Consider the following 25,197-nt stretch of genomic DNA (forward strand, 5'->3'; position numbering starts at 1 on the left):
ACACTTCAACCCCAAACCTCAGGACATTAATGTGGACTTCACCAGTTTCCTCATTTCCCCTCTCCCCCCACCTTACCCCAGTTCCAACCTGCCAGCTCAGCACCATCCTCATGACCTGTCCTACTTTCCAATCTTCCTTCCCAGCTATCTGCTCACCTTCATCCCCACCTCCATTCACCTACTGCACTCTTAGCTATCTTCTCCCCAGCACCCCCCCCCTATTTATCTCTCCACCCCGGAGGCTCCCTCCCTCCTTCCCAATGAAGGGTTTTTGCCTTTTCCTGCTCCTCGGATGCTGCCTGACCTGCTGAGCTTTTCCAGCACCACTCCAATCTTGACTCTGATCTCCAGCATCTGTAGTCCTCACGTTTGCCCAGAAACTGAACAGGACTAGCTATATAAATACTGTGGCTCCAAGAGGAGGTCAGAGGCTGAAAATTCTATGAAATCAACTCATCTGCTAATTTCCCAAGACTTCCCCAAACAGCACAAGTGTGATGCAGTACCCTCTACCTCTCTCAGTGAGTGTGGCTCCAACAACACACAGGAAGTTCGATACTATCCAGCACAAAGTAGCCACTTGATCAGGACACTATTCACTACTTTCAATGTTCACTTCATACATCAGCAACGTACAATGACAGTAATATGTAGCATTCCCGAATTCAACACCACTTTCTAAACCGGCAACTTAGAAGCACAATGGCATCAGATGGATTGGCACCATCACAACTTCCTCTCTAAGACAAACTTCATTCTGTCTTGGAATTATACTGCTGCTCTATTATGATTGGGTTAAAATCCTGGAAGGATCTCCCCCAGAAAGCTCTACGGATCTATCTACATCATATGGATGGCAGTGGCTCAAAAAGGCAGCTTTTAAGGGCATAAGGTTGGGCAATTAATGCAGGCCTTGCCAGTTACATAAAGTTAACTATTATCAAAAAAAGGTTCTGATGCAGTATTGATTGCAATGTTTGGTCCAAAGCCTTCATAGCACTTGGGGAAACAGCAGAGGATTGGTACTAATTAGATAGCTTTCTAAGATCTGGCAGAGACACAGTGGGCTGACCATCTTCTTTTCTGTGCTGGATCATTCTGTGAGTAAGTATAGGACATTTAATTCATACGTATGGGATCACAGAATGATCCAGCACAGAAAGGAAGATGGTCAGCCCACTGTGTCTTTGCCAGATCTTAGAAAGCTATCTAATTAGTACCAATTCTCTGCTGTTTCCCAAGTGCTGTGAAGTGGGTTTCATTTCATGTTAACTGTCCAGTGATCTTTTTAAAGTTATCATGGAATCTGCTCCTAACATCTTTACCAGCAGTGCATTCCTGATCAGAAAATAAAACTGCAAAATGTTGTCTTTTGCTAATTACCTCCAATCTGTTTCCTCTATTTATCAACTTTAAATCCAGTCGAAACACCCTTTGCCTATTTTAATTGTAATGATTTGAACATCTCTCTGATTTCCCATTGAAGCATCAATTAATATCTTTCAGGGGCAATTTTACTAATACTCATTGTGATTCAGTGTTATAAAAGATAAAAATGAACACTGCTTGATGGTTTTAACTCAGCAAGAGAAACAACAGGAATTGTATAAGATAGCCAACAAGAGACAGGTGCAGAAGAACGCCATTCAGCCCATTGATTCTGCTCTGTCTTCAACGAGATCATGCTTGATCTGATAATACACAACTTGGCTTTCCTGTCTTTTCCTCAAAACCATAGATTCCCTTACTGTTTAAAAATCTTATCTCAGCATTGAATAGAATTAACAACCTCTTATTTTGAGATAATACCCTCTGATCCAAGACCCTCCCATTAGCGGAGACAAGCTATCAACATCTACCCTGTCAAGCCCTCTAATAATCTTATGTGTTTCAATAAGATCTCGAGTCATTCTTCTAAACTCCTACGAGTACAAGCCCAGTTTACTAAAGCTCTCCTCATAGGACAGTTCCTCCATACCAAAGTCAACAGAGTGAACATTCTCTGGACTGCCTCCAATGTCAGTGCATCTTTAATTAGGTAAGGGGGCCAAAACTGCGCACAGCATTCCAGGTGTCATGTGTACTTTCAGCAAGACTCCCCATTATCATACTCCATTCCCTTTGAAATAAAGGCCAATGGTCCATATTACCTTCTGAATTTTTATACGAGTTTCCTTGCTGAAGAACAACAATATCACTCTATTCTACACCGTTCTGCAGTCTTTCGCAATTTAAATAATTTTCAGCTCTTCTAATCTTCCTGCCAAAGTGCACAACCTCATTTTCCCATACTACATTCCAACTACCAAGTTTTATTCACTCGCTTAACCTGTCTATATTCCTTTGTAGACTCTTTGTCATTCCCATTGCTTACCTTCCAAGTTATTAATGAATGTTATCAAAAGTTATGGCCTCAGCATTGCTCCCTGTGGCATTCCACGTTAAATAGGTTGCCACGTTGAAAATGATCCCTTTATCCCAACTCTCTGTCTTGTATTGGTTAGGCAATTTTCATTCCATCTTCATATAATCCTTCCAGCACCATGTGCTGTTATCTTAATTAATCTTAAGTGGTTTCACCTTATTGGACATCATTTGGAAATCCAAATATATTACGTATTCTAATCTATTCAGCTTGTAACCTTGTCAAAATACTCTAATAAATTTGTCAATCATGATTTCCATTTCATGGAGCCATGTAGACTCTGTTTGATTATATTATGTACCCTGTCTGCTTTATTAACTGCTCCGCCCACTTGCACCACAATCCTTAAATGATCTGTGTCCATGCATTCTCAGGTCCCTTTGCCCCTGTACCCCATTCTCTTTCTACATTCTTCCAATGAAATACCTCAAACTTTTCTGCATCAAACTTCATCTACTACCTATCCGCCCAATCCACCAATTTGTTTATATCCTTTTGCGGTACTACATTGTTCTACCCACAGTTTACAATGCTTCCAAATTTCATATCACTCGCAAACTTTGAAATTGTTCCTTCAACCAAAGATCTAGGTCATCAACATGTACCAAAAAACACATGGGTCCCAATAGCAACCCCTGGGAACTTTGCTACAAACCTTCCTCTCACCCAAAAAATATCCAATGACCATCATCGCCATTTTTTATTACTCAGCTAATTTGTTTGAGAGAATTTCACATGTCCACTACCCTTAAAGTGAAGATTTTTTTTTGTCATTTCAGTCTTAAATGGTGTACCCTGTATTCTAAGACTGTGACTCTTAGGTCTAGGCTCTGACATCTAGTCTTACTGTTCTTTCACTGTTGAGTCAAAATCCATATCAGCATTATACCTATACCTAAAGGACTGCATTGCTTCAAGTAAGCAGCTCACCACCACCTTCTTCAGTGTATTAAAGAATGGACAGTAAATGCAAAATCCATGAATGAATATTTTATCAAGTGAATAGACTGCAAGTCTCTCAAGTCCCAGACAATTGCTCAAAATGTTGCTTTATAAACATTTGTTTTCTTTTCTTCACTCGCGGGATGTGAACATCGATGACTAGCCAGCATTTTCAACACATCGCTATTTTGCCCTGATAAGATGGTCGTGAGCTGCCTACTTGCACCACTGTAGTCCAAATGCTATAGGTTGACTCACAATGCCCTGAGGCAAGGACTACCAGGATTTTGACCGTGTGTTTAGGATGGGCTGAAGGGCGAAAATTGATGATGATATTTGACAGCTGCATGACTTTGAATGAGTCATTGGAACATTCCTGTACATGCTGCAGGCGGCAAAATCAAAATGTGCTTTCTGTACTTGCAAGCAGCTCATTTTCTGCATCTGCTTTTCTGAGCTTGCTGTTTGTTACACTGTATAAGAGAGAGAGTTCTGTTCCAAGTTTTTGGACTTTACCTTGGACTGGAATCGTGAACAGTGCCAGGAACAACCTAAGCTTCCAGACATCAGTTGAGGGGTCTCTGGTATGCAGGAAGGTGTAAGGCTCATTGCTTTCTCTTCCTTCCTTTTTCATCTTTTATCTTTCAACAATGAATGTTCATATTTAAGTAAATTGCTGTTGTCAAGCCTTCTCTTAACTACATTTAACCGAAACTGAAAAGGAGATGGGAGAAGATACCAAACGAGTATTTTGCATCACTGTTTACTGTAAAAAAGAACATGGAAGTTATAGAATGTGGGGAAATAGACAATGACATCTTCAAAAATGTTCATATTACAGAGGAAGAAATGCTGGATGTCTTGAAATGCATAAAGGTGGATAAATCCCCAGGACCTGGTGTACCCTAGAACTCTGTTGGAAGCTAGAGAAGTGATTGCTAGGCCTCTTGCTGAGATATTTGTATCATCGATAGTCACAGGCGAGGTGCCAGAAGGCTGGAGGTTGGCTAATGTGGTGCCACTATTTAAGAAAGGTGGTATGGACAAGCCAGGGAACTATAGACTGGGTGAACCTGACAGTGTGCAAGTTGTTGGAGAGAATTCTGAGGGACATGATTTACACATATTTGGAAAGGCAAGGCCTGATTAGGGATAGTCAATATGGCTTTGTGTGTGGGAAATCATGTCTCACAAACTTGATTGAGTGTTTTGAAAAAGTAACAAAAAGGATTGATGAGGGCAGAGCATTGGATATGATCTATATGGACTTCAGTAAGGCATTCGACAAGGTTCCCCATGGGATACTGGTGAGCAAAGCTAGATCTTACAGAATACACTGAGAACGAGCCATTTGGATACAGAATTGGCTTGAAGACAGAGGGTGGTGGTGGAGGGTTGTTTTCAGAATGGAAGCCTGTGACCAGTGGAGTGCCACAAGGATCAGTGCTGGGTCCACTACCTCTTGTCATTTATATAAATGATTTGGATGTGAACAAAAGAGGTATATGGTTAGTAAGATTGTAGATGACACCAAATTTGGGAGGTGTAGTGGACAGCGAAGGATGTTACCTCAGATTACAACGGGACATTGATCAGATGGACCAGTCGGCTGAGAAGTGGCAGATGGAGTTTAATTTAGATAAATGTGAGATGCTGCATTTTGGTAAAGCAAATCTTAGCAGGACTTATACACATAATGGTAAGGTCCGAGAGAATGTTGCTGAACAAAGAGACTTTGGAGTACAGGTTCATAGCTCCTTGAAAATAGAGTTACAGGTAGATAGGATAGTTAAGGTGGTGTTTGGTATGCTTACCTTTATTGCTTAGAGCATGGAGTACAGGTGTTGGGAGGTTGTTGTGGCTGTACAGGACACAGTATTGTGTGCAATTCTGATCTCCTTCCTACTGGAAGGATGTTGTGAAACTTGGAAGGGTTCAGAAAAGATTTACAAGGTTGTTGCCAGGGTTGGGGGATTTGAGCTATAGGGAGAGGCTGAATAGGCTGGGACTGGAGCGTTGAAGGCTGAGGGCTGACCTCAGAGGTTGACAAAATCAAGAGGGGCATGGATAGGATAAATAGACAAGGTATTTCCCTGGGGTGGGTGAGTCCAGAACTACAGAACATAGGTAAGTGACCTGGAGGAGAACGTACAGGCAGTGGTGTGCTTTAACTGCCCATTTGTTTAACTGTCAATTTTCAGGTCTCAAGGAAAGCTAATCAGTATCTCTTATATACAATCAAGGAACAAAAGTAAGTCACTCAGTCCTTCACTCCCACTCTGACAGTTCATAAGATCATAGATGAAGATTCAGTTAGCTCAATTCACCGGATGGTCAGTTTGCAACACAGAGTGATGTCAACAGGGTAGTTTCAATACCCACACAGATTGATGATATCCTGAATGATTCTCCTTCTCAATTTCCCTCCTTGCCTGAGGCATGGCAGCCCTCAGGTAAAACCACCAACAATCGTGTCTGAGTGAACAGCCCTATGGTCCTGTTGGACTAAGGTGACTTTGTCTTTACCTTTAATCAAGAATCTATCTACCTCTGCCTTAAAAACATTTGAAGGTTCTGCACCCACTGCCTTTGAGGAAGGGTATACAGAGTCAAAACCTTCTCAGAGAAAAAAATGTTTCCTTTCTTGGTCTTAAATGGGCACCAATTCTCTAACATCCACCTGGTCAAGTCCCCTCAGGATCTTACATGGTTCAATTAAGACACCTCTGACTCTTTTAAACTGCAGCGGATACTGGCCTAGCCTAGTTAGCCTTTCCTCAGAAGGCAATCCACTCATTTCAGGGTCTTGGTCTAGTAAACCTTCTCTGAACTGCTTCCAATACATTAACATCTTTCCATAAGTACGGTGACTAGTACATAGTACTGCAGATGCGGTATCATCAATGTCCTATATAGCTGAAACATAACCTCCCCACTCTTGTATTCAATTCCTTTCGCAGAAAGCCATCGCATTCTGTTAGCTTTTTTTAATTACCTGCATTCTTCTGTGATTTGTGCACGAGGACACCCAGAGTCCCTCTGCATCTCAGAGCTCTGCAACTTCTCACCATTTAGATGATATGCTTCTTCTTTATTCTTTCTGCCAAATGGACAAATTCACACTATTCCTCATCATACTCCATTTACCAGACCTTTGTCCATTCACTTAACATATCAGTATACATTTGTAGACTCCTAATGCCAACTTCGCAATGCACTACCCTACCTGTCTTTGTGTATTCAGCAAATTTAGCCACCATACCTTAGATCCCTTCATCCAATCCATTTCTATATATTGTAAAGAGTTGAGGCTTAGCACCTACCCATGGCATACCACTCATGACATCCTAACAGTCTGAAAAAGATGCACATATTTCTACTCTCTGTTCCTGTTAGCTATCGTATCTTCCCTTCACGTCAATATTACTCCCTACATAATGAGCTTTTATTTTCTGCAATAGCCTTTGATATGGCATCTTATCAAATGCCTTCTGAAGTCGAAATGCAATACGCCCATTGGTTCACCTCTATCTACAGCACAAGTTACTTCTCGAAAGAACTTGAATAAATTAGTTAAGCATCCGCTTTGAAAAAGCCATGTTGGCTCTGCCAGATTACCTGGAACTTATCCAAGTGCCCCTGTTATAATGTATTTAACAATAGCTTTAACAATTTCCCTGTGACAGAGGTTAAACTAACTGGTCTGTAGGTTTCTGTGTACTGCCTCCCTTCCTCTTCGAATAAAAGAGTTACAGCTAGAATTAAATTCATTAGGACTCTCAACTCACATTTGCAACAATCTACTCAGTACTACTTCTTTGGTAATTGTAATTTTAAATTTGACTCTCTCTTTCAGTTCCTATTTCCAGGATAGCTATTTCCAGGATGTTACTGAAATCCTCTCTAGTGAAGATCAATGCAAAATATCTGTACAATTCTTCTGTCATCTCTTCATCCTCTATTACTAATTCTCTAGACTCATTTTCAATAAGATCGACACTTACTTTGTTTACTCTTCCATTTTTTAAATAACCGAAGAATCTTTCGATGCTTGTTTTTCCCTCCTCATTAATCTTTTGGTAATTCTTGCAGTTTTTATATTCTGTCCAATCTTCTAACCTACAATCTGAATTAGCATAATTATATGTCTTTCTTTGTATTTGATACTATCTTTGATTGCTTTAGTTAACCACAGACGGCAAGTCCATCCCATAGAATTTATTGGAATGTTCCTATTCTGCATTTGCCAGAATATCCTCTTAAATATTTGCCACTACATCTCTATTGACTTGTCCCTTAACCTAACTTACCATATCACTTTCACTAGCTCCACTTCCACGCCCTCATAATTGCCCTTGCTTAAAGTCAAAATAACAATTTAGGACCCACCCATCACTCCATTAAAATGTGTACATAAAATTCAATCATGTTTTAGTCATTACTACCCAAGGGCACTTTCACTATGGGGTACAATTAATCCTACTAATCAATTAATCTTAATTAATCTCTACCTGAATACAAGGCTCATAAGACATGCACTTCGTTGTGATGGGCTTTGAGATGGTCACAGTACAGAGTAAACCAATGTGATATCAGGTTGCAGGCTTTCCTAAAATATCAGTGAATGTCCAAGTTAGGTGGGTTTTTCTGGTAGGGTACATAAGAGAGGGAGCAGCTGAAGGTTGAGAATCTCTATGGTTGGCCAAGATAGAATAAAAGTTCATGCTTGATTCAAAAGACCAAATTCCTGCAAAGTTAAAACAAAATAAAACTAGCAAGCTCACCAAGCTTGTATAGACGAAGGGTAGATAGTCATACTCTCACTCTAATGGTTAGAAGTTACCAGGCCAGGAAAGGAAAACATCAGAAATAAACCCTCTGGAGATGTGGGCTGATTTCAGGAGAATAATATGATTACTTAGAGGACAGTACAATGCATATGTATGAAGTCTACTTTTCACTTGTGGCTAAAATTAGAAGGAAGACAGTCTGTTCTCTAGGTTAGCGCATGAGATGCCTTCTAAGACAGCACTTAGTAGTATTTGTATGTCATTAAACATCTTTAACATCAAATCTTATCTTTTCAACTATTAACTGGAAATTTAATGTTCTCGTTAAAAGCTACTGCTCTCTATGGAGATTATAACACTTTACATTTCAGCAGTGTAGTTGTCTTTGGATTGATGTTCTTGGAACTTCTAATAGATTTTTATGGCTAATCCTAAGAAACTATTTGACGGTGATTGTTTTTAGATCACAGCAGTATGCAACAGTTAGAGGGCTTGATTGTTCATCTAAGTTAATAAAGCTGGAGGCAAGGGTCACAAATATTTCCTTCCATTCACACTGTTGCTGCTCGATGTCTGCTGGCTGTTGATGAACAATGATGATAGACTAAAGAAGTCCAGTATGCTTTAAATGTTTTAATGCCAGATATGATTACATAACTTTCTTTTAAAAAATGCTACTAGATGGTGCTATTCTGTTTGTTTTTCCAAGTAGATTTCCAGGAAATGGAATTTCTCAGTAGAAGGCTTGCTCATTTGTGCATGTGATCTGGTCGCAAGCCAGCTTGTTTTTTTTTTGCCATTTGTTCATTTAAGTGTGGCTCCAGCCAGCTTCTGACGAACTCCAGTACAACCATGTTTACATGGTAAGTTACACTATCTGATGGTTTTCACATTGAGACAGCTCTTCTATTTTGGGGACTATGGCATGATGAGTCCAGAACTGGAAGACTGATAGTCCCCAATTTGGCACAATTTCCTGCAATTCTTCCTCTAATGTGATACTGAAGTCTTAGCTGGTATGGTTCAGGGAAAATTAATCTGTTACTTCTGTACTGAAGTAATGTAGATCAGGACATGAGAAGAAGACAGACTTTATTATGCCAGTCTCCTGTCTTGAATAAGACAGCTTCTGAAACTGCTGCCAATATTTAAGTCAAACCTTCTCAGGAGCTGACAGAAAATTGTTTGGTCAAATTCTCTTAAGGAAATGTTTCAATATGATGCATACATAATTCATAAATCAGAAAAATATTAATTTTAGTTTCATTGAAAAATATAAATTCCTCAGGAACTACATTATAATGAAGAATACAATTAGTGTCTAACCAAAAATCACCTGGCCAAAAAAAGTGAAAGATATTTTTCTCACCTATCAAAAACAGTTAGACTATTTGGAAAACCAGTCAAGTCAGAACAATCTGTTGTGTTAATTTACATTTCATTCAAAATTCAACAGTTTAATAAGAATTTCATTTTATTTTGTATTTTCTCACCATATCTCAGCAAGATTAATGTGACACTTGATAAAGTGCATCAGGAGAAAGGATGAAGAAACTTCGATTTTCCTGCTCCTCGGATGCTGCCTGACTGGTTATGCTTTTCCAGCACCACACTCTTTCAAAAAAAGCATCAGGAGTACATTTTATCTCAAGTCCGACGAAGAGCTTCTCTGGAGGGATGCTTCACTGATTTGCTTGTCATGAACATATTCATGTGACACTTGCTGTGTTTTATTTTAGGAATTTAACTCCATCTGCTCATGTGCTGCAATACAGCTAATTGACACATTTAAGTTGCAGCTAAGTAAGTGAATGAGGCTGAAAGGAACAGAAAAATAGTTTGGCATGGGTAGATGAAGAATTGTGGAAGCAGGGTCATGCAGACCAACGTGGACCTGTTTATAAATTTATCTTTTTCTACACTGTAAAACGTATATAACTCGTATAACTTGCAATTCCTCAAAATAATAGACAATTGTGGGTTTTAAAACAGGAATATTTCTATTTTGTCATGATCAGACAGAAAACCTGCCATTTTCACAAGGCTGATGATTGAGCGATGTACGTCTTCACAATTCACTTCTTCACCAAAATTATGGATGACTTATATATCAGTGATGCAGAGCACAATTAATTTTGGTATTATTATTTAGCTAGGAGTCTTGGAGCACTGCGTTAGTGTCTCTAGCTCTGGGCGAGAAGGCCTGGATTCAAGTCTCACCTGCTCCATAATTGATATTTTAATTAAAATATCAATTATTATTCATCTGGCAATGTTACCATCAACAGTCAAAATATTTTAGACAGTTCAGATACAAAGTTGAATCTAATGTCACCAACATATATTTGAGTTCCAATAGTGGAACAACATTATCTGGAATTCTTTTTCCAATTTACAATAAGTCCCATTTTCATGTATCCCACTTCATAGCAGGCGGGAGGGTATTGGTGGTGTCATTGACTAGTGATCCAGAACTTAAGTCTAATGTTCTGGGGACATGAATTCAAGTCGCTGCATGATTGATGTCAAAATTTGAATTCAATAAAAATCTGGGACACAAAGCTGGTCTAATGGCAACTATGTCAATTGTCATTACAGGAAAATTTAGGGAGAGAAATCTGCACCTATGCCCTTTAGGGAAGAAACTCTACCATCCTTACCTCAATGAGACTCCAGACCAACAGCAATGCGATTAACTCTTAATTGCCTTCTAGGTAATTAGGGATGGGCAATAAATTACAGCTTAGCCAGTGATGCACAGTGGCTCAATAGCTAGCACTGCTGCCTCACAGTGCCAGGAACCCAGGTTCGATTCCAGCCTTGGATGACTGTCTGAATGGAATTTGCATGTTCTCCCAGTGTCTGTGTGGGTTTCCTCTGGATGCACTGGTTTCCTTCCACCATCCCAAGATGTGCAGGTTAGGTTGATTGACCATGCTAAATTCCCCATAGCATCCAGGGATGTACAGGCTAGGTGGATTAGACATGTGAAATGCAGGATGACAGGAATAGGATGGGGTGGGGGGGGTCTGGGTCAGATGCTCTTCTGAGGGCTGGCATGTACTTGATGGGCCAAATGGCCTGCTTCCACGCCTTAGGGATTTTATGATTCTAGGACTGAAGTACCAGGCTAAACTGACCATCTCCTGTATGTAGTTGACAAGGACAGCAATCACAGAAGAAATAACCTCAGCTTCCGAGATACACCATCAGGTAGAATTATCCATTAACTTTTTACAGAAAGTGTAGGTTTGCTGTAATAAAATTACAGATATAGCACAAGATTGGGCTTGGCTCTGACATTCTCTACAGTTGAATCATTTTCCAGGGCTCTCATTTTGAGTTTTCATTTAAAGCCAGGGAAGGGATGGAGAGGAAAGGTGAAAAAAGAAAAATAAATTAGCAAAAACTCTCCACTAAGTACTATATCCTAACAGCTGGCTGCTATTAGCCTGGACTGGCTCTAAAAATCCAGGCCCCTGAGTGCAAACACAATTTTTAACCTACTGAGTCACACTGCCTACAGTGAACTGTTGTAAATTACTTTATATTTGTGTTACATTTTTGAGATCATCAACATAAGTTTCTGAACTTTTAATGTATGGAATATGAAAGCAAAATTATAAGAAATGATTTGCACATGAAAAATATTTTTGCATACATCTGAACTTTGCTTTTTCACACAGAATCATGAAGTTAGCAAATGTCCAAATAAAGCAGTTCTCTGGTTGTTTTTAAAGTCTAGAGGCAGTTTTGAGTCAAACCACAGCTCTGACCATTTGTTGGAAGCATTTGGGATGGACAGTCAAACGAAGTATAAATTAAAACAGTTTCACAATTCTACTACTTATGCTGGAAATTTGTTATCAATTAGTAACATTCAGGCCTGAGTCAGGATTGCCCAGATTTAAGTCCCACTCCACAAGTTGAGCACCAAATCTCAGGCTGAAACTCCAATGCAATGTTGAAGGAGTATGGCACAGCTGACGTTTCAGACTTTTGGTTAGAGTCTAAAATGGAGGTTCCTTCTGCCCTGTTGCATAGTGTAAAAGATCCACTGGTATTATTTCAAGGAAGAGTCAGGATGTTATCCACAGTTTCTTAGTCACCGCATCACACAAAAGAGTGTATCTGGTCATTGCCACATTGCTGTTTGTGGAAATTTACTAAGTACAAATTGGCTGCTGCATTTCCTACAAGGTAGGCAAGCGAAGGCTGGAAGAACACACAGCAAGCCAGGCAGGATCAGGAGGTGAAGGCAACATTTCGGGTGTAGTTACACCCGAAACATTGACTTCTCCACCTCCTGATGCTGCCTGGCTTGCTGTGTCCTTCCAGTCTCCTACTTACCTACCTTGGATTCCAATAGATGTTTGTCTCTAACCACATTTTCTACAACAGTAATAACCCTTAAAAACTACTTCATGGTCGAGACATCTGGTGGTCATGTAAAGTGATACAAATGCAACTCTTTCTTTCATCTTCAATTACAAATGAACATGCTGTCCTATTTATGGCAAAACAAAGTTGAGAAAATCTAAAGCATAAACCACAAAGCAGACTGAATCTATCAGAATAATCCTCCAGTAACACTTTTCTCCCTTCCCAGTGATGGAAATTATACACATAGATCTTACTCTTCATTCTGAAATAGTCTTAAGTCTTCCTATGAACGTCTCACCAATTTACAATTAAACTTCAGAATTCCTTCCCTACACACAGGGATTTGGATTCAAAAAGAAGCATTTAAGTAATCGTCCAATTACTCATTAATTTTCAGGAAATCCCAAAGCAGTTCTGACAACACACTTAAACAAACAGAGCTAACATTTATGTACGTGATTTCCAAACTAAAACATTTTAACATGTTTAAAAGAAGTTGAAGCAAAAGCACCTGTTTCTTATGACAACTCATGAAGAAAGCCATGAAAATCATCACTGCAATTTCTTTTAATGGAATCTGTTGCCCATTTGCTCAGCATCCAGATATACATAGTGAACCTGACTTTCCAATCTCATGACCGAGTTAAGGTTCAGAATTCCTACTTGCAGCTTGAAACATTTTGTGTGACGAAAAAAGAAAGGTGAACATATTGCAGGGAGGAAGAGGAGGATGAAAGACGGAAGAGGGGGAAGAGATGAAGGGGATTGAAGGGAGCAAAGGGGTGAAAAGGGGTAAGAAATGAGCGAACCACAGAAAATGAGGCAGGGTAGAGAAAAAGGAAGAGAGTGGGGAAAGCAAGAGGGTGAGGAAGTAAAACAGTGGGGCAAGGAAGGTGGTAGTGAATGGAAGAGATTGAGGAAAGAAAGAAGTTAAGGGAAAAAAGATGAAAGGGAAGAGGGAAGGAAAGGAAGAATTCCAGAGCTTCAAAATTAAATTCTGAACATAAAATCATAGTAAACGTCAGCAACCATTGAAGTAATTAATTAATTCAAAGCTACAAAGCCTGACTTCTAAAACGCATTCAGTCTTAAAAGCTTAATATATAATATGGATGGTTAAGTAGCTAATCTGCAGGATGAGTGCAATAGTAAATTTCAGCTAATACTGAAAGTGAATAATATGTGCAGTGCGCTAGCCATTGAGGATAGAGTCACTTTACTACTTCAAAACCAAAGAGATGAAGGACTACTTGCTTGGGAATTTACTGAAGACTACAGGGATAGGTAGAGATAGAAATAATCAAATGCTGTACAGATAATGAAAGCAGTGGAAAGTATTGGCTTTGTCTGATGAACGGAGGTGTAAGAATGGTTTCTGTAGTTTTGTTTAAATCACATTTGGGTATGATAGTTCTGCAACTTTGAAGTTTGCATCACATATTGGCAGGATGGTTAAAAAGGCATTTGGTGCACTGGCCTTCATTACTCAGTTCTTTGAGTATAGGAGTTGGGAAGTAATGTTGAGATTGTACAGAACATTGGTGAGGCCTCTTCTAGAATAGTGTCCAGTTCTGGTCACCCAGTCCTGGAAAGGATATTATTAAGCTGGAGAGGGTTCAGAAGAAATTTAACAGGATGTTGCTGGGTGTGGAAGATTTGAGTTATAAAGAGAGACTGGGACTTTTTTCACTGGAGTGTTGGAGGTTCAGAGGAGAACTGACAGAAGTTTATAAAATAATGAGAGGTATTGATCATTAATGGTAGTTATCTTTTCCCTAGGATAAGGGATTTCAAGACTACAGAGACACATTTTTTAAGGTGAGAGGAGAGAAATTTAAAAAAAGACGAGGCAAATCTTTTACACAGAGGGTGCTTCACATGTGGAATGAATTTCCTGAGGAATTGGTGGATGCGGGTATAATTACAACATTTAAAAGTCATTTTGGTAGGTACATGATAGGAAAGGCTTGGAAGGATATGGGCCAAGATCAGGCAGGTGGGACTAGTTTAGTTGGACTGGTTGGACCAAAGAGTCTGTTTCTGTGCTGTGTGAATCGATGACTCTATAACTTTAAGAATTAAATAAACAATTTGGACAGTATAGTAGCCAGGCTGCTTGAGCCAAAAGGTATTTTCTGATTCCACATTTTCTTGAGGATTGGGAGTATATAATTATTTGCTCCCATCATCAAATCACAGATTTTATTCATTAGGCCTAAATTCTGTGCCATAAAGTTACTTCACTGGGAAATTAAACCCTGAAATGACAGCATCGCTCCGAACAGTGGGAGTAAACAAATGAATGTGTTAAAGATGCCAAGCAAGCACTAATGGCTCTGGAGTATGAAACCATTTATGCCATTCAGATAAAAACAAATTCACAGGTTTTATTAATTGTGCATTAAGTATGTATCATTTAGTTCACTTGCTCAGAAACTAAAGCATTATTTAAAAGAAAATGCAGGCAAAACCTATCAAGAAAGCCTAAAGGCATTTAAAAAACATATAAATCAAATCGCAGTCTCTTTGTGACACAGGTTTCTCCAGCTGACAGTGTCATAATTACAGCAATTTTTTTAAAGCCTCATGCCAAATTCAATTACAACAGGAAATACTTCAGTCTTTTACATCTGTTCCACAATACAGTAATTGTTAACTATGGGAGTTTATTTTCTTCTAGAAAAGCAATCATTCTGTTTATACTAGATTGCACTCAGATCACTACAAATTATACAACTGCTTCTATAATTGCAAATCAATGCCTAATTGATATTAGGAACAGACGAAACTTTATGACTGTTTAGGGAATGCGTTTTTCACTTTATTGGCTATTTCACAAATATCTCAAGACGTGTTTTGCTCTGTGATGTACATCGCAGTATGTTTTTCAATTTTAAGTTCACACAAAAGCTAGTACCCTGCTTACATTATGTAATCCTCTCTAAAACTTTAAAGGGGAGACAGTGGTTTAGTGTTAATGTCACTGAAATCATAATCCAGACTCCCAGATTAACAGTCTAGAGGTTAAAGTTCAAATCTCAAGTGGCAGCTGGTGGAACTGTAATTCAAGTAATTAATATATCTGAAATTGAATGCTCATCTCAGTAAAGGTGACAGTGACAGCTATCACAGACTGTTGTAGTCACCCAGCTAGTTCACTGATGTTCTTCTGGGAAGGCTATCTGCTGTCCTTGGGAGATAATGAGGACTGCAGATGCTGGAAAAGTCAGAGTCAATGAAGGGTGGTGGTTGAAAAAGCACATCAGGTCAGACAGCATCTGAGGAGCAGAGAGTTGGCGTCTCAGGCTTGATCCTTCATCAGATTGGGGAGGGGGAAGGGGCTGAGAAATAAATGGGGGAGGGGGAGTGAGGCTGGGAGAAAGGTAGTTGGGAATGGGAATAGGTTGTCAAAGGTAGGTAGTGATTCTGAAGGGTTGGTGCAAAGGGTGGAGCGGATAGGTGGGAAGGAAGATGGACCAACCAAACCCATCCTTCTGCAGCCATCCATTTCAACTTCCCTCCCCAATCTTCACTCACCTCACCCCACCACGAAATGTCCAATCTAGGCTTCCTCCACTGCCTAAGCAAAGCCACCCTCAAACTGGAGGAGGAACACCTCATCTTCCGCCTCAAGAGCCTACAACCACACGGCCTCAACATTGACTTGACCAGTTTCCTAATCTCCCCTTCCCCCACCTCATCCCAGATCCAACACCCCAACTCAGCTCTGACCTATTGACCTGATCTATCTGTCCATCTTCCTTCTCACTATCTGCTCCACACTTCCCACCTACCTGTCACAATCACCTCCTACCTTCGCCCACCTATCACCATCCAAACTACCTTTCTCCGAGCCCCAGCCCCCTCCCTCTATTTATTTTTCAGCCCCCTTCCCCCTCCACAGTCCTGATGAAAGGTCAAGGACTCTCTTGCTCCTCAGATGCTGCCAGACCTGCTGTGCTTTTTCCAGTGCCACACTTTATCAGTCTTACGTCTGTGGTCATCAAGGTTTTGGAAATAGTTCTGAGGGATAGGACTTATGACTATTTGGCAAAGCACAGTGTGATTAAAGGCAGTGAGCATGGCTTTGTGAGGGGCAGGTCATGCCTCAGAAATCTGATTGAGTTCTTTGAGGAGGTGACAAGACAAGTCAACGAAGGTCATCCAGTGGATGTGGTGTATATGGACTTCAGCAAGGCATTTGATAGGGTTCCCCATGATAGGCTCATTCATAAAGTCAGGAAGTATGGGATACAGAGAGATTTGGCTATCTGGATTCAGAATTGGCTGGCTGACAGAAGGCAGAGAGTGGTTGTAAATGGAAAGTATTCTGCCTGGAGGTCAGTGTTGAATGGGGTCCCGCAGGGCTCTGTTCTTTGGCCTCTGCTCTTTGTAGTTTTTATAAATGACTTGGATGAGGAGGTTGAGGGCTGGGTTAGTAAATTTGCAGATGAAACAAAGTTTGGAGGTGCCGTCAATAGTATCAAGGGCTACTGCAGGCTGCAGCATGACATAGAAAGGATGCAGAGCTGGGCTGAGAAATGGCAGATGGAGTTCAACCTGGATAAATGCAAAGTGATGCATTTTGGAAGGTCAAACTCAAATGCTGAATATAGGATTAAGAAGGGCGTATGCTCAAAACGTTGATCCTCCTGTTTCTTGGATGCTGCCTGACCTGCTGCGCTTTTCCAGCAACACATTTTTCAGCTCTGATCTCCAGCATCTGCAGTCCTCACTTTCTCCTATAGGATTAAAGACAAAATTCTTGGCAATGTGGAGGATCAGAGGGATCTGTGTGTGCAAATACATAGATCCCTCAAAGTTGCCACCCAAGTGGATAGGGTTGTTAAGAAAGCATATGGTCTTTTGGCTTTCATTAACAGGGAGATCAAGTTTAAGAACCGTAAGGTTTTGCTAGAGCTCTATAAGTCTCTGGTGAGACCACACTTGGAATATTGTGTCCAGCTCTGGTCGCCCTACTCTAGGAAAGATACAGAGGCTTTGGAGAGGGTGCAAAGAAGGTTTACCAGGATGTTGCCTGGACTGGAGGGCTTGCCTTATGAAGAAAGGTTGAATAAGTTCGGACATTTCTCTCTGGAGAGAAGGAGAAAGCGAGGAGACCTGATCAAGGTATACAAGATAATGAGTGGAATAGATAGAGTCAATAGCCAGAGACTTTTCCACAGGGCAGGATTGACTAGTACGAGGATATTAGGAGGAAGGTATAAAGGAGACTCAGAGGTAGGTTCTTTACACAGAGTTGTGAGTGCATGGAATGCATTGTCAGCTGTGGTGGTGGAAACAGAGGCATTAGGAACATTTAAGTGACTGTTGGACATGCAGATGGATAACAGTGAGTTGAGGGGTGCGTAGGTTAAGTTATCATATGTTACATTAGGATTAAACCTCTGCACAACATCGTGGGCCAAAGGGCCTGAACTGTGCTGTACTTTTCTATGTTCTATGAACCTGCTGTCCTTACCCAATTTGTTCTACATGTGACCCCACACCCCAGCAATATGGCGAATTCTTAGTACCATCTAAAATGGCCTAGCAATCCATACAATTAAAAGGTAATTAGGGACGGGTAACAAAAGTTGGCCTTGCTAGCAATCCCCACAATCAATGAAAGAATTTTTAAAAAACTAGGTATAGATTTGCCAGGGTATTGCTTGAGGCAACAGTTCTGCCTCTTCAGACAGAACACTGAGTTCCACTCTAGCCAGTTGAGGACATATCCAGGTTAGTGCTTCAGTGTCATACGGAATGAGTGCTGCCATCCATCAGATGCAAAGTTAAATCCAAGCCACGTCTACCTTCTAAGATGGATGTAAAAGATCCCACACAGCATCTGAAGAGCTGTTCTCCCTATGCCATAGCCAATGCTATTCCCTCAACGAAGGAAAGATTACTGTTGTGAAACTAATCTGTGCAAACATTAGCTGCTACATTTCATAAATAACTTCAAAAGTACCTATTTGTCAATTAGGCACTGCAGAACATCTAAAAGGCATGAAAGGTGCTATATAAAGTATTAATTAAATGCAAGGTAAATCCTAAAAGCATGGGAAGTCCTTATGTAACTTAAAAATCACAGTAAGAATTTAGAATGTATTGATTGTGAAGATATCTTATACCTTTTTCAGGCTACAGCATGTAGTGTACTATTTACATTTGGCTGGACAATATTGTCTTTCCAACCTCACTTATGATTGACACCATCTCAGTTCGATTTCAAAACAATTTAAAAGTTACAACTTCTGGTAAATACTGTTACGATCTATGTGCCCACGGAGCAGAAACAGAAGGTTAACTGACAGCTATTTGGCTCATGAAATGGAAGTGAAGTTGAATCCAGGTTGTAGTTTTGCTGGCAAGGCCAATATTTGTTGTACATATACAATTGCTTTATATGTGCTGGTGGTGATCCACAGACTTGAACCACTCAGTCCATCTGATGTAGGTACTTCCACAGTGCTGTTAGCAAAGGAGTTCCGGGATTTTGATCAAATGACAATGAAGGAAGAGTCATATTACTAGAGATCAGAATTCCCAGGTGGCTGTGCTCCTATGCACCTTCCGACTTTGTCATTCTAAATATGTAGAGGTTTCAGGTTTTGAAAGGTGCTGTTCAAAGAGCCTGGGTAAGTTGCTGCAATGCACACCACTGCTGCTGTGTGTCGGTGTGGGAGAGAGTGAATGTTGTATGTTGTGGATAGGATGTAGATCAAGTGGACTGATATTTCCTGGATGGTGTCAAGTGTGGATGGAGTCAGACCCACCCTGGCAAGTGGGAAGCATTCCGCTATACTCATCACCTTTTAGATGGTGCACAGGTTTCAGGGAGGTGAGTCACTCGTCTCAGAATTTCCAACTTCTGACCTGTTTTTGCAGGTAGAGTATTTCAATGGCTGCTCTAGTTCAGTTTATGGATATTGACAGATCAAAAAAAATAGATGAGGGGAACATAGAATTGTAGATGTAATACAGTTTGAGGAAGACAGAAAGTTTAATATAGAGAAAGCATGGGCGGCACGGTGGCACAGTGGTTAACACGGCTGCCTCACAGCGCCAGAGACCTGGTTCAATTCCCGCCTCAGGCGACTGTCAGTGTTGAGTTTGCACATTCTCCCCATGTCTCCGTGGGTTTCCTCCGGGTGCTCCGGTTTCCTCCCACAGTCCAAAAATGTGCAGGTTAGGTGAATTGGCCATGCTAAATTGCCCGGTTAGGTGAAGGGGTAAATGTAGGGGAATGGGTCTGGGTAGGTTGCGCTTCAGCGGGTCGGTGTGGGCTTGTTGGGCTGAAGGGCCTGTTTCCACACGGTAAGTAATCTAATAAAACAGGGATTCTGGATTTGGCTAGAGTTTCACTGATGCCATTTCATTTTTGCTCGAGTTAACTTTTATTTTTTAAAGTGGTCTCAGGATTCTGCATCAGCAAGACTATTGAGCCTCGCTAGGGAAGTCCTACAGGGGTGCACTATTTGGGTGGTAATTGTAACCACAAACCACCTGTGCAGATGAAAGCAACTCAGGACCAAATCCACTGAGTGGGATGTGAGGGTTCCCACATACTTGATGCCAAATTTGATGGGCTGTGAATTTACATTTGATGCCCCATTTATGTGGGAATTAATGCTGGTACTTGTCACTACATGAAATTACTACGCTGCATAAACATTTATTAAGATATTTTCTTTCATGAGACATGGGTGTCACTGACAAGGTTGGAATATATTTTCCAACCCTTCCAGAATTGCTGTGAACTTGGGGTGGAGGTACAGTGTTGTTAGGGACAAGTTTCCAGGATTTTGATCACACAACAGTAAGAAAGTATGATGTATTTCCAAATCAGGCTGCTGAGTGGCTTAGAAGGGAACTTGCAACTGATGTCCTTGTCCTTCCAGGACATGGAGATCGGGGTTTGAAAGGTGATGTCAAAGGGAGCTTGACAAGTTGCTACAATGCATCTGATATATAGTACACAATGCTGCCATTGTGCATTGATGGTGGAGGAAGTGAATGTGTCAATCAAGGAAGGTGCTTTTATAACAGGAAATTTATCTTTTGTTTGAAATGTTATTCGCCTGCTAATTAACATTTGAATTATGCTGATATTAGCTGGTCTGTTTCAGAGGGACTTACAAAAAAGTGAAGTCTTGTCTAACTGTTCTCTTTCCATTGGCCTTGTGAGAAATCCTACCTTGTGGTCCCTATTGGGATTGTAAAACTCCACACTTTTCTCATTTTCAACTGCAAGTATAATTGTCTTTTGAAAGCTACTATTGAACCTGCTTCCACCACTCTTGTATTCTAGATTATTATACCAAAGTAAAAAAAATTCTCATCTTCTCTCTTGCGCTTCTGCACACTTCTTTAAATCATCCAAATCACCCACCCACCCTAAGACCCCAGAATTCATTTACACAATGTTTATCTGCTCCAATGAATAGAAAGTAAGGAAACTTTCAGGGCTTTGACATATTATTGCAGTCTTTGGAACGTAACTAGAGTTTGTATCAGCCAGCCTCAACAAGCAGCAGCAACAAGTTTTATTCTACAAAAATCCAACAACAAACCGCAATGTAATGAGCTGAAGCCCAGTAACGGTAGGCTTTTTTTAAAAAACACAAACCCTGGCAGTAAAATTCCTGCACAGAAATTAGGGGATGAAGGAATCATTAATACAAAAACAAACTACTTCAGAAATCCAAAATAAAAACAGAAAATGCGAGACATGCTCAGCAGGTTTGCCAAGATCTGTGGAGAGAGAAAAACAAGGTTATATTTTAAATCATCGATCTTTCATCTGAAGAAAGGAAGCATTCCCTGAATGAGGAATTGAGAAGCCATGTTGCTTACAGACTTGTGCTGAGCTTGAAATTTCCATCTCTGAATGAAGGACTAACAAATTTTAATGATAATAATGTATAGATCATTGAATTAGGGGCAGATTGAGTTTTGTAGCAGATGCAGAAAATTACAGGAGGATTCTGCTGAAGAAGAAGAAAACAATTAAATCACGAACAGTGCAGCCGGTGTCTGAGTAAATGTACACTGATGTGACATGCTGTTAAAACTTGAATCCTCTCAAAACATTCTTTGTGCTTATTGTGAATAGGAATGTCCATAAGGAGCCCACACTTTCTGTAAGAAAAAGCATAATTTGTATTGGATAAACAGTGCCTTTTGGGGGTGATACTCACCTTTGGCAGAGGCTCAAAACACTGAGCTACCATTAAATACTTCAGCCAATTATGCCTTTCTTGACTTGAACGGAAAGAAAATAATGTTACTGATCAAATAATCTGTTTTAATGATTCGAAGCGCCTTGGGACATTTTCCTACATTAGTGCTATTATGTAAGCCTTGGCTCTCTCAACAATTGAAAACCCATTTGCAAACCAACACAGTACTGGGCTTCTGTAAATGGACAAACATCTTATTCCCTGTTCTTTCACAGTGAGTCAGTTACCAAAAACTACTCCATTAATTAATAATTTCTATCCAGGCTGCTTCTGGGAACTCAGTTGGTCCTGTTATAGCAGCACTTTTAATGGTTACTAAAATTTTGCTTATTGACAACATCACTCTTCCTCTCATTTGGAGTTTATATTGCTGCCTTCACCCCAATTGTTCTATTGTTCATTTTAGGCTGGTATTGGTTTAATTATTTTACATGAACCCCTGTTAGACCCATCACACACAGTTTAGTCCTATTAATTGTTTAGATGTTCTGTATCCTTTCAGTATCATTAATGCTATTTATTCAGAAAACAGTTGTACATCAAATCCATTTCTGCATTATCCATTATTTTAATGACATGTTGAAGTTCACTGAGCTTCTCATGCTCTCCACTGCTCCAAAGGACAGTAGACCCAACTCTGATATTATCACCTTTATGAACATTGCTTGAAATTTATACACACAGTTTTGTATTCCCTTTCAGTTATTTCATTGTGCTAACCACAGTATCATGCATGCCAACTTGTCACATGCCACAACTATACAGAAGAAACAGTACAGTTTCTGAACATCAAATAACAACAGAAAATAAAGAAACTAGTCAGCAGGCCTGGCAGCATCTGTGGAAAGAGAAAAACAAATGAATACTCTGATCAATGACCTTTCATCAAAATAAATGAATGGTCATCGAGCTGAAACTTTAACTGTGATTCTCTCTCCACAGATGCTGCCAGACCTACTAAGCATTTCCAGCACTCTATTTTTTTGTCATATCACCAACTGTTTCCTGTTATGATTATTGGGTGGATCCAGCATGAATAAATCTTTGGGAGGGTTTGAGAATATAAATAGTATCAAGTTATTTCCTCTAATCTATAAATCACTGTCAAAGGGACAGCTCAGAAGAATCATTTTCACACTAAGGGTTATGAGCACGTAAATGATATAAGGATTTACTGAAAGTCAATCACAATACTTCAGTCACAATTAGATAGCTCATCCAAAGCAAAACAACAAGTTTCATTTAAAGAGAAAGAAAATTGGATTAGAAGGATATAGCTAATTTCCACGCTGAAGTTGTAAGGTTCCTGTTAAGTACAAATCAAAAGGGTTTCTAAATTAGGCACACAAAACAGTTATAGCACAGAAGGAGGCTATTGTGCCTCACTGTTCAGGTACACATAGACAAACAAATAATTCCTCCTGCAGTTACAGTTTAAATAAAACTTAATCAGAAAACATTGAGAATTTCTAAAACAAAAATTATTAAGGGAACCCGTTCAATTTCATGGATTTTCCCCTCCTATTTTATTTGCCCTTTCTACCACAGGTGAAGAAATGAAAATCAAATACAAGACGACCAAATTAACCATTCTATGTGGAGAATATATTTAATATATAACATGTCAATATTATGTATAACACATCCACCAATTTTTTAAAAAATGCTTTCTCAGCCATATCAACAAAAGTTAATATGTGCCTTCACATGCTGGGTACTGACTGATAGAAGCCAGTGAGAGAACCAGCGCTTACTTAGCCATGAAGTGCCTGCGCTCGTCACATAAACATATAATAAATCACCCAGATGAGAAATGGAAATTTTGACACAGTTTGTGAAAAAGAGAGAAAAATTGGAAATTCAATTGAAAATTTTAGAATCTTATAAATATGAAGATTGTGTGAGAGCAGCTGTACAAGCAGCAATTTATTTGTCCATTTCATTGCTCCATAGGTTGTATTACACCATAGTATTCTCATTGGTGGAAATGGAAAAATCTTTCGCAACGTCTTAAATATGCATTCATGAGTATCAGCTGACCACTTTAATTTAATACATTCATAGATTAAGGTGAGGGAATAACATGAAAACAGTCATTGATTTTCAAATGGGACTATCAGAGAATGGTTACTCCAGTCACTTTCAATCATACTTGTGCTAATTAGCTGTCGAACTAAAACTTGTTTTAAAATCATGTTCTACTCTTACAGTTGATCCTCTCTGATAAAACTGGTCAATTTTAGCTCAAAATTTCATGCATTTCTTTTAATTCGATAACTGTGATTCTACTTTTTGTCCTCGATAGACATTTGTTGCAAGTGTTGTCAAATCACATATTTTTAAAGCTGATCACATCATTTATGAAGTACTTACTGAATGAAAACAACCTACCTGTCGCCGTTTTTGTTTTGACAGGACTGCTAGCATATTCAGAGGCCTGATTTGATTGCTGCATTGCCAAAGGCGTACTGCCAACAGATACCTCATCCTCCTTCTTCCTTGTTGTTGGCATGACTAACTGAACAGCTCCTGCGGATTGCTGCAAAAGTCGGAAAAACACATCCAGTGTCAGCTCTAATTAATCCCAGTTCAAGTAGAGCACACTTAAAGATAGAGATACCCTCTTGCTCTGTTCTGTTCCAAACATGTGCCTTAGCAATCAGCCCTGAGGAAGCATCAGTTGGCAAGACATCATATATTTCCCGTTTTAGCCATCCTATGGAATATTATTTAACATGACATAATTTTCTGCAATTATTGGCTGTTTTGCATTGAGAGTCCATATCCACATGAAACTAACCCGACACTGCCTGAACCTATTTCAACTGAGAGTCTTGCAACGAACAGACAAAGCCTCTTTGTTTCTCTTCCTCCTCTTGGTTACAAAGGTAAAGCCCCCCTTGTCTCTACTTCTTTCTGCACTTCGAAAAATGTTCTCAAAACTTCTGACTTTGGTCACTTGGTTTATTATCTCCTTTTGTGGCTCATTGTAAAATATTTGTCTGATAATACTTCAGTGAAACATCTGAGTAAATTTTATTATTCTCTGGAGAGAATATAAGTTCAAGTTGCTGTGTCTATTGCCTTGTGATTATTTCAGTATCTATATATTTGTTAAAAGGTGCATTTCATTGTTTCTGTTATATTTCCATTTGATGTGAGAGTCACACACAAGGCTGCTACTTGCTGTCCATTGCCGATTTTACTTGAATAAAGTGACTTGCTCAGACATTTCAGAGGCCAGTTAAGAGTCAACCACATTGCTGTGGGTCTGAGTCACATGTAGACCATGCAAGACTGGCAGATTTCCTTCCCTAAAGTACATTAGTGAACAGTATGGAATTTAACAACAGCAGAAAATGGCTACATAATCATGTCAAATTAGCTTTTAATTCCAGATTATATTCAA

General features: G+C 39.7%; 1 protein-coding gene across 4 annotated transcripts in view; it reads right to left on the bottom strand.

Moving 5' to 3' along the window:
- vps13b (vacuolar protein sorting 13 homolog B) overlaps positions 1-25,197 on the bottom strand; it is a 977,967-nt gene that overhangs the window by 462,065 nt on the left and 490,705 nt on the right. For all 4 annotated transcript variants that reach the window (XR_015757055.1, XM_043687669.2, XM_043687667.2 and 1 more), the window contains exon 21: positions 24,180-24,327. Coding sequence is in view for 3 of the 4 variants with exons in the window: in XM_043687669.2 (XP_043543604.2) it covers positions 24,180-24,327 (148 nt within the window). In the remaining variant the exon portion in view is untranslated. The remainder of the gene's footprint in view (positions 1-24,179; positions 24,328-25,197) is intronic.

Source organism: Chiloscyllium plagiosum, unplaced genomic scaffold, assembly GCF_037043375.1.
Source record: "Chiloscyllium plagiosum isolate Xiang-an unplaced genomic scaffold, Cpla_swu_hap1 HiC_scaffold_4, whole genome shotgun sequence".
Classification (NCBI taxonomy): Eukaryota; Metazoa; Chordata; class Chondrichthyes; order Orectolobiformes; family Hemiscylliidae; genus Chiloscyllium; species Chiloscyllium plagiosum.